This window comes from Oryctolagus cuniculus, chromosome 5, assembly GCF_051225735.1.
Source record: "Oryctolagus cuniculus isolate XC-2025 breed Fujian yellow rabbit chromosome 5, ASM5122573v1, whole genome shotgun sequence".
NCBI lineage: Eukaryota > Metazoa > Chordata > Mammalia > Lagomorpha > Leporidae > Oryctolagus > Oryctolagus cuniculus.
In genome coordinates this window covers 153,215,158-153,229,329 of record NC_142871.1, presented here as the reverse complement: position 1 = coordinate 153,229,329, position 14,172 = coordinate 153,215,158, and the positions used below count along the sequence as shown (strand labels likewise).

Sequence of the window (14,172 nt, the reverse complement as noted above, 5' to 3'; positions counted from 1 at the left end):
TTTGAATTACACAAGGGAGGGAATATAAAAATTAAGATGGAGTCATTTGTGTCAATCCTAAACAAAAATAAAATAGATAAAGCCTAGAGATTATGAAGAAAGCATTCCTAGACGTGCTTTTCTGATGGTGACTCTCACAAAAGCCTTTACCAGGTACCGTTTTTACAGAGGGCTACCATTAAGGTGAAAGAGAGGGGGAGACACCAAGTAGGTACGATGTTCGGCAGTCTAACACCGATGCTGAAGTCCATATCCAAACTGAAATGCTTAACAGAATATGCGTGTTCTTCTGGTTCCTGGCTCCCCTTTTACCTCCCTTTTCACCTTTTAAAAGTCCTCTTGTGAGGCTGGCATTGTGGTGCAATGAGTTAGGCCACAGCTTGCGACACTGGCCTCGTATATGGGAGCACAGGTTGAGTCCTGGCTGCTCCACTTCCAACTCAACTTCCTGCTGATGTGCCTGGAAAGCAGTGGAAGATGGCCTAAATTCTTGGGCCCTTGTCACTCATGTAGACCAGGATGGAGTTCCTGACCCCTGGCTTTGGTCTGGCCTGACCTGGCTGTCGCTGTCACCTGAGGAGTGAACCAGCAGTCGGTAGATTTCTTTCTTTCTCTTTCACTCTATTTCTCTATCTCTCCCCATCTCTCTCCATCTCTGTCACTCTACCTTTCAAATAAATCTGTCTGTGGTAGGGGCCTTCCCAGAACAAAGAAAAGGGGAACAAAGCAAAGGCAATGTGACCTGAGGCAGCATGGCCTCATCAGTTGTATGCATGCACAACCCTGCCCCAATCCTGTAACTTTAAAACAGTCAATCAGAATGTATGTTACCCTGTAAGGGGGACAAAGGGACCAAAGCCGAATATCAGACACACACACAAACACACACACATACACACACAAACACATACACACACATACACACACACACATCCCGCCCCGGCTGCTTTCAGGGACCACCAGCATTTGGATGTTAATCCACCAGGCCCGTGTGGACACAAACAAACACTGCTCCTTGCTGAGAGCCCTGATGTCCGTGTCTCTGTGTCTGAGAACCCCTCAACAACTCATTTTAAACAACGTCCTGCTGCTGACTTGCATATTTGGAAGAGTACTTTTGAGGCTAAAGATGGTTGCTTTCCCCCCAGGATTCCTAGTGTCAAATAAACCTATTCCCTTACATCAGCACTACCTCTGGTGAATGGGGTGACCAGCGTGTTGGTGCTATCTCAGCGTGCTGAGAATGCCATATCCTGAGATAGGGAGGCCCTGGCCAGTTCATACACAACAGGTCCACTGCTGTCAAACTCTCCCGTATTCCACCTGCTCATCCCTCCATTACCACACGTCCTTGTACCCCAGACATCTGGCAGACCCTGATATTTTTACTGTCACTGTAGCTTTGTCTGTGCCTGAATGTCAACTAAGTGCACCCATTCAGTATGCACGTGGCTTACTTCATGTAGCAATGGGCAGTTAAGTTTCCATCCTGCCTTTTTGTACCTCGTATATTATTTCTTTCTAATCACTGACTAATATGCTATGTGAGTGGATGTATCAGTGTTTATTTATTCATTCACCCATTGAACTTCTTGATCACTTTCCATTTTTGGCGATTAGGAATAAATATTCATGTGCACATTTTTTTTTGGTGGGTGTAGGTTTTCAGCTCATTTGGGGACCTAAAGGCACAGTTGCTGGATCATATGGTAAGATGATGAGAATATGTTCAGTGTGGTAAGGCACTCTGACATGTCCTGCACATTTGCATTCCCACCCACAGTGGCTGGGTTCCCGTTGTTCTTTCTCAGCAGCGTGTGGGATCTGTGTTTTGGATTTTAGCCCTTCAGATGCATGGGATGTGCTGCCTCATTGACGTCTCCACAAGGACATTGATGAAAACCTTTCCCCAGGCTGATTTGCTGTGTGTGTGCTCTTCGTGGTGACACCTCCCTTCATGCCTTTTCTATTTTAGTTGGATGCTTAAATTCTCTTTAAGGTTCATCTTTTATTTATTTGAAAGGCAGGGTTACAGAGAGAGGAGAGGAGAGAGAGAGATCTTCCATCTGCTGGTTCGCTTCCCAAATGGCCACAACGGCCAGGGCTGGGCCTGACCAAAGCCAGGAGCCAGGAGCTTCTTCTGGGTTTCTAACATGGGTGCAGGGTCCCAAACACTTGGGCCATCCTCAGCTGCTTTCCCCAGGCACAATTGCAGAGACCAGATCAGAAGTAGAACAGCCAGGTCTTGAACCGGCGCCCATATGGAATGCCAGCACAGGCAGAGATTTAACCTGCTATGCCACAGTACCAGCCCCTTGGTTGGATTTTTAAATTTATTTTCTTACTGAATTTGAGAGGTTCTTTACATACTCTAAATACTAGTCCTTTGTCAATTGTTTCACAACTATCCGAAGTCCAGAATCAAAGTGTTGGTGGGATTGGTTCCTATTAGACACTCAGGGACAACATGTTCCACGCCTCTATTCCTGACCAGTTCTTTGCATTACTTGGCTAGCAGCTGTGTCGCTCCACCTTCTGCCTTCATCCTAAAGACGACATGAGACCCTGGGTTACCCTGAAAGAATTCAGTTAACAATCTAGAATTCAAGTAGAATCTGAAGAAGATATGTAAGGAATAAAACGTTATATAGAGTAGGATTTTTATTTCTCTGTGGTAACAAGGGGAGAGAAAACTCATTTGGGGAATTACTAATTTTGCTATCTTTTTTTTTAAAGATATATTTATTATTATTTGAAAGGCAAAGTTACAGAGAAGAAACAGAGAGAAAGGGAGAGAGAGATCTTCCTACCTCTGGTTCTCTCCCCAGATGGCTGCAATGGCTGGGGCCAGGCCAGGTCAAAGCCAGGACCCCCTAACTCCATCTGGGTCTCCAAGGGCCCAAGCATTTGGGCCATCTTCTGCTGTTTTCCCAGGCTTATTTTCAGGGAACTAGATTAGAAATGAAGCAACCAGGACTTGAACCAGTTACTCATATGGGATGCCATATCGCTTAACCCACCATGCCACCATGTTGGCCCCGTGTATCATATTTTAAAGGAGGAACTTATTCGTGATCCAATAACATTACTACATTTCAGTGGCAGCAGCAAGCTTAGCTCGTACTTCTACCATCAAGGTATGTGGGGTTAACACTGACAGCTTTAGCTGGACCATGTGAAAAACTGCAGTTCAACATGGCACAGACAGTAAGTAGACTGTTGATTTTATTCACATAGTATAGAAGGTTCTTGAAGGTGAATTTAGTTAAATACGGTTTAATTCAATGAACCTCAGGAATTCAGAAGAATCGTGGGGCAACAAGAGAGTGAGTGGCCGACTTGTCCATCCCTCTGCTCTCGGAGATTCCTGGCAGCAGAGGGAAGGACTGGACTCTGAGATAGACAGACATCCCCCCTTGTCTTTCCACAGCCACAGTGTTCAATTCCAATGTCACCTTAGTTTTCTTGATTCCCTCCAAGAGCAAGAGACTCTTGGCAGCTTGGGTTGAATTTTCTGAAGTCTTCATGTCCACCCCACACCCCTACAAACATGTCCAGGTCTGAAAACCCCAGGGAAGAAGCATCCAGGCCCAGTCTGCAGGGTTTCCCCCTCTTGGCACCTGTCGTTGAGTCCAGCGTTGCATGTCCTGTATTGACCAAACCTGTGTGCTCCTGGACTCTTCCAGTCTTGTGCCATTTGTGAAACAGGAGAACAGAGCCATTTAGCACAGTCTCTCAGAATCCTTCCACAATGGTGTATTGTCTTTGGGCTGATGCATTTCTGACTGTGATGTGGGCCCTATCGTGGGGTGCATTTCCTAATGTGAGCTCTAATAAAGGAAAAAAATGTCGTAAAAGATGGTGGGCTCTGTCGCACAATTTGATTCACGTCTTTGAGGTCTGTCGGTGCTGCCCGACCCAGACTGGAGGTGGCGCAAGGCATTGCTCATAGCAGGAAGGCAGTTCCTTTTTGAGCTTTTGCGTAACAGACCACATTGGAGCCTGATTGCTCTCGTAATCCCTCTGCTCCTCATTCACCCACTCGCAAGAGCAAGCAGATGTACTGATTTCTCCTGCTGAGCTTCAACATCAAGTCTTACTTGCCCGTGCTCCTTTCCAATTTCATTTATCTGTAATCCGCCAGCATTTCCCCTTTTTCCAGCATAATTACGATGCATGCTGCCTTTCTTTTGAGTGTTTACTATGGCTTACTGAATTTATAGTTGAACACCAGCCAGTGCTCATTAAAAATGTGTCGTCTTCTTCATTAAAGTGACGTCTCACATATAACACAGTTTGCAGGAACCCAGGATGATATATTAACACCAGTGTTTTGAAGAAGCTAAACATTACATGGAGTGTGTGACTTACTGAGATATTTTTTGAAACTTGACAACTGCTTCTCCAAAAATGTGGGTGGCTGTGAGAGAACCATTGATTGCCAATTGAATTATTTTTCAGTTAACTGTGGGTCATTGCCCAACAGGTGCAACTTCTACAAGGTTTTATGTTCCTTCCACCGATGCTGCAGCATTTTCTTAAATGTCATTTTTGTTGAATATTCTGTAATGCTATTAATCATGAATAAAAACCAACTAATTACTAGTATTCCATTGAAAAATCACCCATCTAAACATGCTAACAAATGCCCTTTTAAGCATATACTGAGTTAAGATTTTTCCTTTAGAATCTCTAAAGTGAATTAAGTTTGCACTTTACTCAACAAACAACTTTACACTTTTTTGTGTTTCCTGGTTTGCCATCACTAATTTTTTGATGGGTTTGTCAGAGTTGTTTATAATTAATGTGTGGATTTTAGAATATACAATTGAGAATGTAGTATACTTAATCTCCTTTGCATTAGATTTTACATTTCTAGAGTGACTTTTTTGTTTTCTCATTGTGTAAGACCATTTCATTAGCTTTAACCTTTTCCTTAAATGTCATAAGAGGAAATGCTCTCGGAAGCCTGATATTTGAGACTGTCGGCTCACTGATGCCATTTGTTTTTCCCATTCATCTTGATCCTCATGGCTTCCCAAGTTCAACATAAGTTGCAGTTTTCAGAAACTTCCATCTCATCAGTATTTTCAAACATGTTAAAATTTTTTAAACTATGTCCTTGTAATTGTAAAACCATTCCTAAATTTTCTCTAACTGAATTTCCCCAGAGGCTTAATAATTCTTTCAGTAAGTAGTTCCCACGTGTATTCGATTCTGTAGGTTTGGGCATTTTTTTACAGGCAAGTATTAAGAAAATTTTCATTTTGCAAATTTTAAAGAAGTTTTTGTAGTTTTAGAGTTTTGCATTCTTTGGAGAACTTTCACAGTGTCATTTTTGTAAATGTGCATGCACTTGGCTGCTTCGCTGTTTTTCAGTTTCTCTGTGGGGTTTACCGACAAATATTGCAAAAGAATTAAAATACTTTGTCTTTTGGTTAGAATTCAGTGCTCCTTAGTTCTGCAAAACTTACCAAGTCGCTTCATCACGATGACTTTATTTCATCAAAATATTAGACTTTTAAAAGATCTCCCATCCGCAGGCCCACCCACTCCCCAAATGGCCCCAACTGCCCGGGCTGTGCCAGGCCCGAGCCAGGAGCCCGGACCAGGCCTCCCACGTGGGCGCAGAGGCTTTGGGTCAACCTCGGCTGCTTTCCCAGGCGCATTAGCCAGGAACTGGATGGGAAGTGGAGCAGCCGGGACTCAAACCGGCGCCGCTATGGGATGCCAGTGCCACAGATGCCACCCCCAACGCCCCCACCTCTCCGTGTACGCCCCGAAACTGTTCTTAAGCCTTTTTGGAAAAGCAAGCTCCCTCTTAGAAACCGTGGGTGACTCAGAAGAGCCTCTGGTTCCGGTTCGGGCTGATGCTCCCACTAAGCTGCAGCTCACTCGCTGGGGCTCACAGCCCTGCGGTGCTACTCGCTCAGGACCCGGGGGCGGCAGCAGCACCTGCTGTCGCTGTCACTGTCCAGGCACAGGTGGCCAAGGCCGATGCTGGTGTCGCGCCGCCTCTGGCTCCTGGGCCCGGCTCATGCAGGACCGCAGCGCAGTACCAGGGAGACGCCGCCATGACGCATGGGCCTAGGCACACCTGGGCTCGGGCCCGCCAAGCGACGGGAGCCCACCGCGGCCCCGCAACGCGGCAGTTACACCCCCAGAAACTGCCGTTAAGGCGGGGATGCAGTCTATTTATATTCCGATGGCAGATTGTGGCTTGTCACCTGATTGGCTGAGGGCTATTAGCCAATCAGGGAATCTCGCTGATATCGCCTCATTTACATACCCCCTGTTACCCATCATCCAATCAGGCGTTGGATGCCCTATACGTCACTGGAGCGCTGTGCCTATAAATACGGCCTTTGTTGCGTTGTCAGATGCTGTTGGGTTTTTAACGGCTGTTGGAGGTGAGCTTCCGCCATGCCGGAGATAACTTCGAAGGGTGCCACGATTTCAAAGAAGGGCTTCAAGAAAGCTGTCACGAAGACCCAGAAGAAGGAAGGGAAAAAGCGCAAGCGCAGCCGCAAGGAGAGCTACTCCATTTACATCTACAAGGTGCTCAAGCAGGTGCACCCCGACACCGGCATATCCTCCAAGGCCATGAGCATCATGAACTCGTTCGTCAGCGACATTTTTGAACGCATTTCTGGCGAGGCGTCGCGCCTGGCGCACTACAACAAGCACTCAACCATCACGTCGCGCGAGATCCAGACGGCCGTGCGCCTGCTGCTGCCCGGCGAGCTGGCCAAGCACGCCGTGTCCGAGGGCACCAAGGCCGTCACCAAGTACACCAGCTCCAAGTGAGGTGATTGCCACCTCGCAAGAGACTTCCTAAACCAAAGGCTCTTTTCAGAGCCACCCACCTCTGCTCTAAAGGGCTGTAGGCTGTGGGTGCTGGTTCCGGCCTCATCACCACGATGACAAACCCCTGGGCTAGTGAAGAGGGAGTCGAGTGGTTTCTGGTGGCAGTTGACAATCCTTGCTATTCCCTGGCTGCAGAATTGCGATCACTTGGTCCCTGCTTTCGCTTGGCCCTCTTGTTTGCACCTGTGTCGGGTGACCTTTGCCTTGGTTTCATAGTGACGCCCATCATTGGGCTTGGAGCCCATCCAGAATGATCTCGAATTTGAAAACCTGTGCAAAACGCCCGTGTTCCAAGTAAGGTCGCATTCAAAGGTACTAGAGATTAAGATCTGGATGTAGTTCTTCTGTGGGAAACAATTTAAGCCACTACAGTTTATCTACAAATAAACTACCCTAAGCGGAAGCTTGAAATTGATTCAAGCAAAATTTAGATCATACTATCTTGGCTGAAATACCTTAAATGGTAGACAATGCAAAACCTTTTTTGGTCAATTAACTTTCCCTTTTCTATGAAACAGGTTTTTCATTCATAAATTTTTAATGGTCTGCACCTCATCCTAGAAAATAAACCCCATGATTTTACGGACCTCTGTTATATTGTTCCCTTAAGTACACACACCATCCGATGAGAGAAAGTTTCAAGAGCGAAAGGAAGGGAAATAAGTTTAAACTTTCCTGGAAAAGAAAACCAGAAGTGGGTGGGGGGGGAGGTGGGGATGCAGCCATTTGTCTCTGCCTCCCCCTTGGCCCTAAGCTGCTAGTTCTGGCTGACTGGGAGCAAAGCAGTGAAGGCGTGAGATGGTCTGGCCCCCTTTGGTCCCCTCTGGCCCTCTCTGGCCTTGCCCTAAATACCTCACCTGAGATCAGACCAGAAGTTTCCCTTTCGAGGGCTGCTTTCTCTCTCTCTCTCTCTCTCTCTCTCAGCAAGCCTTTCTTTTTCTGGGTTCAAAGCCGTTCTGATGACTTTGTGCTAATTAGAGCATCCGGGTTTCTAAATAGACCCTTTAGCCAGCCCTAGCTTTCTGGGGCCTCTTATCCTCTCTGCTCAATGACATTGCAAAACCACAGTCCCCAAGCAGGACAGACAGCCATGATCACTCTTGCTTCCACGGCAATTACCCAAATTACAAGACTTGTTTGTGACTGTGCCCAAACCCAGTAACACGTATACAGTGACTAATCAACAAACCTTCAAAGAAGTGGTATGTTCAGCATTGATCATGTGCCTCTGTTATCTGGGCGCTGACTTGTGGGCTGAAGAGCCAGCAGTGAACTTTGTAATTGATGCAATTGCCCATGACAATATACCATGGTAAATGAAATTTAAACCATCTTGTTGGGCAACTGGTGTTGTTACACTGTGGCAACTGAAATGCATTTGTATCAACATAGCACAATGTCACGACAGCCTCTACCAAGCAAGCATCCACCCAGGAAGCCAGGAAAATTAAATTGAACCATGGAACCAGAAAGGCTAAATAATGAGAAAATTTTAAAAATAATAATTATGAAAAAAGTAAAAATTCAAAAGTAAAGAAACAATAAATTCATATTTTTCAAAAAATAAAAGATTAATAATGTGGTTTGTTAAAAATAAAGGACACAAAGAATAAAGGAGTTGTTATAAACACAACAGTGACAATCATTAAGAGAAAAATGTGCTTAAAGCCAGATTAAGTTTCTTACAAAACATAACAAAATTTATTTCAAATTAGCAAATCTAAAGGGGGCAAATTCATAATAAAAGAAAAGTAGGGGCCAGCCCTGTGGCGTAGCAGGTAAAGCCACTGCCTGCAGTGCCAGCATCCCATATGGGCGCTGGTTCATGTCCCAGCTGCTCCATTTCCAATCCAGCTCTCTGCTATGGCCTGGGAGAGCAATAGAAGATGGCCCAAGTCCTCGGGCCTTTGCACCAGTGTGGGAGACCCAGAGGCTGGCTCCTGGCTTCGGATCAGCGCAGCTCCAGACGTGGCCATGTGGGGAAGATCTCTCTCTTCCTCCTCTCTCTGCCTCTGCCTCTCTGTAACTCTGCCTTTTAAATAAATAAATAAATCTTTAAAAACAAGAGAAAAGAAAAGCGTTGTCACTCCAAGAAAGAGTCCCAACTACAAATCGTCACAAAGGAATTTTACCAAAGTTTTAAAAGAGAATTCCAGTGTTGTGCAGTTCTAAACAAGACAGCTACTCTCCCTATTATTTATGAATTGGATTAAGTTATAGCAAAAACTGAACACTGCACATGAAAAATTCAATCTGTAATACTGAAATTTCAAATAACACATTGGTGAGCAGAATTCAGCAGAACACTAACTGAATAGCTTGATGCTCAAGCAGGAATTTATAGAATACAAGGATGGCTTAATATTAGGAAGTCTTTTAAAACAACCCATCACAATATATCTAAAGATGAAATATCTGTAAAAGACAACAAAATTCAACATCCATTCTTTTTTTTTTTTTTTTTTTTTTTTTGACAGGCAGAGTGGACAGTGAGAGAGAGAGAGACAGAGAGAAAGGTCTTCCTTTGCCGTTGGTTCACCCTCCAATGGCCGCCGCGGCCAGCGCGCTGCGGCCGGCGCACCGCGCTGATCCGATGGCAGGAGCCAGGAGCCAGGTGCTTTTCCTGGTCTCCCATGGGGTGCAGGGCCCAAGCACCTGGGCCATCCTCCACTGCACTCCCTGGCCACAGCAGAGGGCTGGCCTGGAAGAGGGGCAACCGGGACAGAATCCGGCGCCCCGACCGGGACTAGAACCCGGTGTGCCGGCGCCGCAAGGCGGAGGATTAGCCTAGTGAGCCGCGGCGCCGGCCCAACATCCATTCTTGACATGACACTCTCAATGAGTAGACAGAGAATTCTTCCTCGCTGTAGTATATATTTAATCGAGAACAATGCAGAACACTCTTCAAAACAATGACACAGAAAGTCTGAGCTCATTCCTGCTATTTCACATTGTTGGAAAGGTGCAAGCCACTAAAACAAGACAGAAATGAGAAGCGAGGATAAAAGGCACCAAAGTGCTGGTTATTTTCTGGTCATATTGCAAACATGCAAAACCCAACAGAATCTACAAGAAAACAAAAATAATTCAGTGAAGTGATGAGATACAAAATGGTACACAGTAAGCAACCTTTCATATAAAACAAAATGGTAGACATGAATAAAGAAATGCCTCATTTATAGTAACAAAAATACCTAGGATTACATTGTTTAAAAAGGCAAATTTGGTGCCAGCCCTGTGGCACAGCAGTGTAGCAGGTAAAGCTGCCACCTGCGATGCCAGCATCCCATATGGGCACTGGTTCAAGTCCTGGCTGCTCCATTTCCTATCCAGCTCCCTGCTGATAGCCTGGGAAAGCAGCAGAGGATGGCCCAAGTGCTTGGGGCTCTGCATCCACTTAGGAGACCCAGATGAAGCTCCTGGCTCCTGCTTGAAACTGGTTCAGCCCTGGCCATTGTGGCCACTTGGGGAATGAACCAGCAGCTGGAAGATATCTATCTATCTCTCTTCTCCCTCCCTCTCTATCTCTCTTTCAGGTAAATCTTTTTTAAAGTCAAATTTCTATGAAAACAACTGACTAGTCCCTATGTGTCACGGGTCCCTGCAGATCAGTGACGCGGGCAGAGGCTAGAGCTGGGCTGTTCTAAAATACAGACCTCAGTTGTTCTCTGGGAGGCTTTCCTGGCACTCAAGAGCCAGCGGCATAAATAATCTCTTCCTGCCTTTACTTTGTGTCCTCTCTGCATGAATGCATAGAACTCTGAACAGCATAGGATCAGAGAACAGGAAGGACAGAGGCAAGAAGAACGCAGACGAGAGAGCCACAGAACACGTGGGAGTTCTGTGCCTCATCGGCGGCACCACCTCAGCTAGTTCAGTTGGTGCTGTACTGGCACTCCATATATGTAAAAGCTGCATCACGTTTGGTTTAAAAGGAGCTTTTATTAGCACTTCTACTTACCTTTTGCCCAAATAATCCTGCGTTCTCCAGGAACCAGAGTAGCCTGTTGAATGTGATCATAGTATTAACCGAGATTTGGGATCCGTGGGACATCTTCTGCCTCCCAGCGCCTTAAATGGACACCCAGATCTTCGACTAGAAATGATGGTGCCCCCTACACAATGTGGTCACAGAATCTCCATCAGTCACAGCCTCTGAGAAGGCCCAGCTGAGGCAACAGGGGCTCTGTAGGGGTGCTCTCAGTATGTACAGGGGGATGGGACACAGCATTCTACTGTACAGACACTACCAAACAACACCGAAGCCTCCGAAACTCATGCTGTGGATTTTAATGTACAAATGACAGGATTTCAGAAACCGGTAATGTGAGCCTTAAGGTTAATTCAGCGTCAGTGCTTGCTGTTTGGTGATATGCTGGTACGTGCACAGCCACTCTTTCTAATGATCCGGCAAGTGTTCACACCACACCTCCTAAGGAAAGTGGAAACTGTTAACTCCCGTTTGCTAATTGTCTTTAGGTAACGTTGCAACATGTAGTACCTGAGAAACATAGCTAGGCTTCTACATGCTCATAGATAGGGCAACGTGCCTTTATGAAGCGCAGATAACTTTGCAAATGTAAAGGGCGTCAAAGAAACCTTAGCCTCAGCAGCTTGAGGGGAGCCTGCAGGAGCAGTTCTCACCTGCACAGCACTGTTAGGGTTAAGAAAATCAGCTTCCTGTACCCCAAAAGACAGCTCTAGGGCCTTCCAGGCATTTTTTCAACTATAGATTGGACGCTCAGCATCCATAATAGCACTACTGCTCTCTCAAAGGCAGCTCTCTGGGTAGTGTGGCTTCTGCAGGTGCTCCTGTAACTAAACCCTTGCCCAAGTGCCTGAGGGTTTGATTGCAGCCTTGAAACTGGAAGAGGAAGCTTGGGAGGATACAAGTAACCGTTTCAACTCCAGAAATCTAGGCCACTAAGGTCGTTGCAGCCTGAAGCACTGGAGGGTCTGAATCTCCCAAGACCACCCCGGGACCCTCCTGAGACTGCCAAGGGGAGCCTACAGCTCTTCCTTCAGGAAGTCATGTGGCTCTGAAAAGAACCTTTGGGGCATGAACTTATTTGGGAAGTTTATGTGGACTCAGTGACAGCCATGGGGCCTCTGGACACCACCTGCTTGGCCAGCTCCCCAGGAAGCAGCTGGCGCCTGGCTGTGTAGGTCTTCCTGGGTGTGACAGTGGAGCAACCATTGTCCTGTGCCACCTGCAGCACCTCTCTGGAAATCCGCTCGAGAACGTCACTAACAACCTTGGAAGAAACTCGTGTCTGCAGGCACCTGCTTAGCGCCTTGCAGACATGAAAACGGCTCTCTTTCAGACAGCTTTTCCACTGTTCTTCCTCCTTCTGGGTATTTGCGGCAGTTTTGAAACCCCCCTTGGAAAGATTGGCACCCTTGGAGAAATCTTAGACCTAACTAAATATGCAGCTCCGGTGTTTACTTGAGTAAAAAATGTGCGGGAGCAGAAAGACTGTTAATTACGCACGCGGCTCTACAATAACCGTTAACGATCGGATGCCCGATTGGGCAACCGTTAGTGACATGTATGCAAATTAGGTGATTCCAGTAAGGCTTTCTGATTGGATAGATGGCCCTTAGCTGGCCTATAAATAGGCCCAGTCTCAGCGCTGAAGCTTGATTCTTTGAGGAGCCAGTTCGCTGGTCATGTCTGGCAGAGGGAAGCAGAGTGGCAAGGCGCGCGCCAAGGCGAGGACTCGCTCCTCCCGGGCCGGGCTCCAGTTCCCCGTGGGCCGCGTCCACCGCCTGCTGCGCAAGGGCAACTATGCAGACCGGGTGGGCGCCGGCGCCCCCGTGTACCTGGCGGCCGTGCTCGAGTACCTGACGGCCGAGATCCTGGAGCTGGCGGGCAACGCGGCGCGCGACAACAAGAAGACGCGCATCATCCCGCGCCACTTGCAGCTGGCCATCCGCAACGACGAGGAGCTCAACAAGCTCTTGGGTGGGGTGACCATCGCGCAGGGCGGCGTGCTGCCCAACATCCAGGCCGTGCTGCTGCCCAAGAAGACCGAGAGCCACCGCCACAAGGCGCAGAGCGTGTGATGCCTCCGAGCCACGAGTCCTACCGGGGGATGTGAATTGCCAAAAGGCTCTTTTCAGAGCCACTCAGAGTCTCAGGGAAGGCTGTGCATAGGCTGAGGACTAACCGAATTCCCCAGGAATTAAGTAAATTACCATCGTAACTTAGCCATGGGACCCTCCAGAGGCTCCTGGGTTCTGTAAGTGCGTTATTTGGTTACTGGAAGCGATATAAGACCCTTAAATATTGAGAAAATAGGGTAGAGCTCTTGGAACAGCTGTTGTGGCAGAGAAAATGGCCTTTTCGAGTCGCCACGTTCCCGTTTCTGGGGCCCTCGGGAGGAGTGGACTCCAGCGCTGTAACACTGACGACCATGCAGGCTCTGAGGCTGTGCAGACAGCTTCGGTTTATACCGCCGCGGGTTCAAGGCTGTATGACGACCAGCAGCGGGGATGCCTAATCCTGGAACTTCCTAGTTCAGTCGGGGCAGCTGTTTTACCAGCCTGTGTGCGTTTTCATTCTGAGCTCCGCTCCTACAAGGTAAGAGTTCAAGGCTGAGTTCAGTGCCCAAGTGAGTAGACTGGAAAGTGACTGAACGTACAGACACCCATCACGGGGGGGCCAGAGTTGCCTGTGACAGCGCATGGGAGGCCCAAAAAGGACCCAAAAGCAAGCGCCAGAAAAAGAACTAAAAGGGTGGGCGCTCCCACGTGTAACGGGCACCGTTCTGGGGTACTGGGAGCCTTAACGGCGGCGTCTGGGCGGGTTTCCTGTGTGTGAGGCTTTCTGGGAGTTTCATGGCGCGTCTACTCCACGTGACCAACAACGGCTTTTCCTCCTTCCCCTCCCGGACGGGACCCAGGTGAATCATGGGAAAATGGGTGGAACTGATTGACAAGAAAGGGGTGGAGTTACGAAGCAGGGCTAGAGCAGAAATGACTAGGAACATCCTTTGGCTAACCTGTTCCTACCAAATCTTCCTGCCTAGTTCCCCCATATCTGTTTACACTATATTAGGCATTCTAACAACGTTGTGGGGTTTCTCAAAGTTCTTCTGGAGAAATATTTCCAAATAGGTTTATATCACTCTCATGAAATCTTTATAGAGTAAGGCAAGTTAATCATCCCATTAGGTGAAGCCAATGAGACTTTGACATGTGTAACTTCATACACTTTGAAGGAATTAGATTTTTTTTCCCATTGTAGAGCAAAATTTATCACAGGAGTCTTAAACCAAATGTGATGGTAAGATACCAGTGTCA

General features: G+C 47.2%; 2 protein-coding genes across 2 annotated transcripts; both read left to right on the top strand.

The window, feature by feature from the left end:
* Positions 1 to 6,384: 6,384 nt before the first annotated feature.
* Positions 6,385 to 7,098, top strand: LOC100350750 (histone H2B type 1-A). Its single transcript, XM_002714222.6, has one exon. The coding sequence runs from the start codon at positions 6,424 to 6,426 to the stop codon at positions 6,805 to 6,807; it is 384 nt and encodes a 127-aa protein (XP_002714268.1). The 5' UTR covers positions 6,385 to 6,423; the 3' UTR covers positions 6,808 to 7,098.
* Positions 7,099 to 12,405: 5,307 nt separating this feature from the next.
* LOC149126797 (histone H2A type 1-A) lies at positions 12,406 to 13,136 on the top strand. Its single transcript, XM_089334376.1, has one exon. The coding sequence runs from the start codon at positions 12,538 to 12,540 to the stop codon at positions 12,931 to 12,933; it is 396 nt and encodes a 131-aa protein (XP_089190502.1). The 5' UTR covers positions 12,406 to 12,537; the 3' UTR covers positions 12,934 to 13,136.
* The last annotated feature ends 1,036 nt before the right edge of the window (positions 13,137 to 14,172 follow it).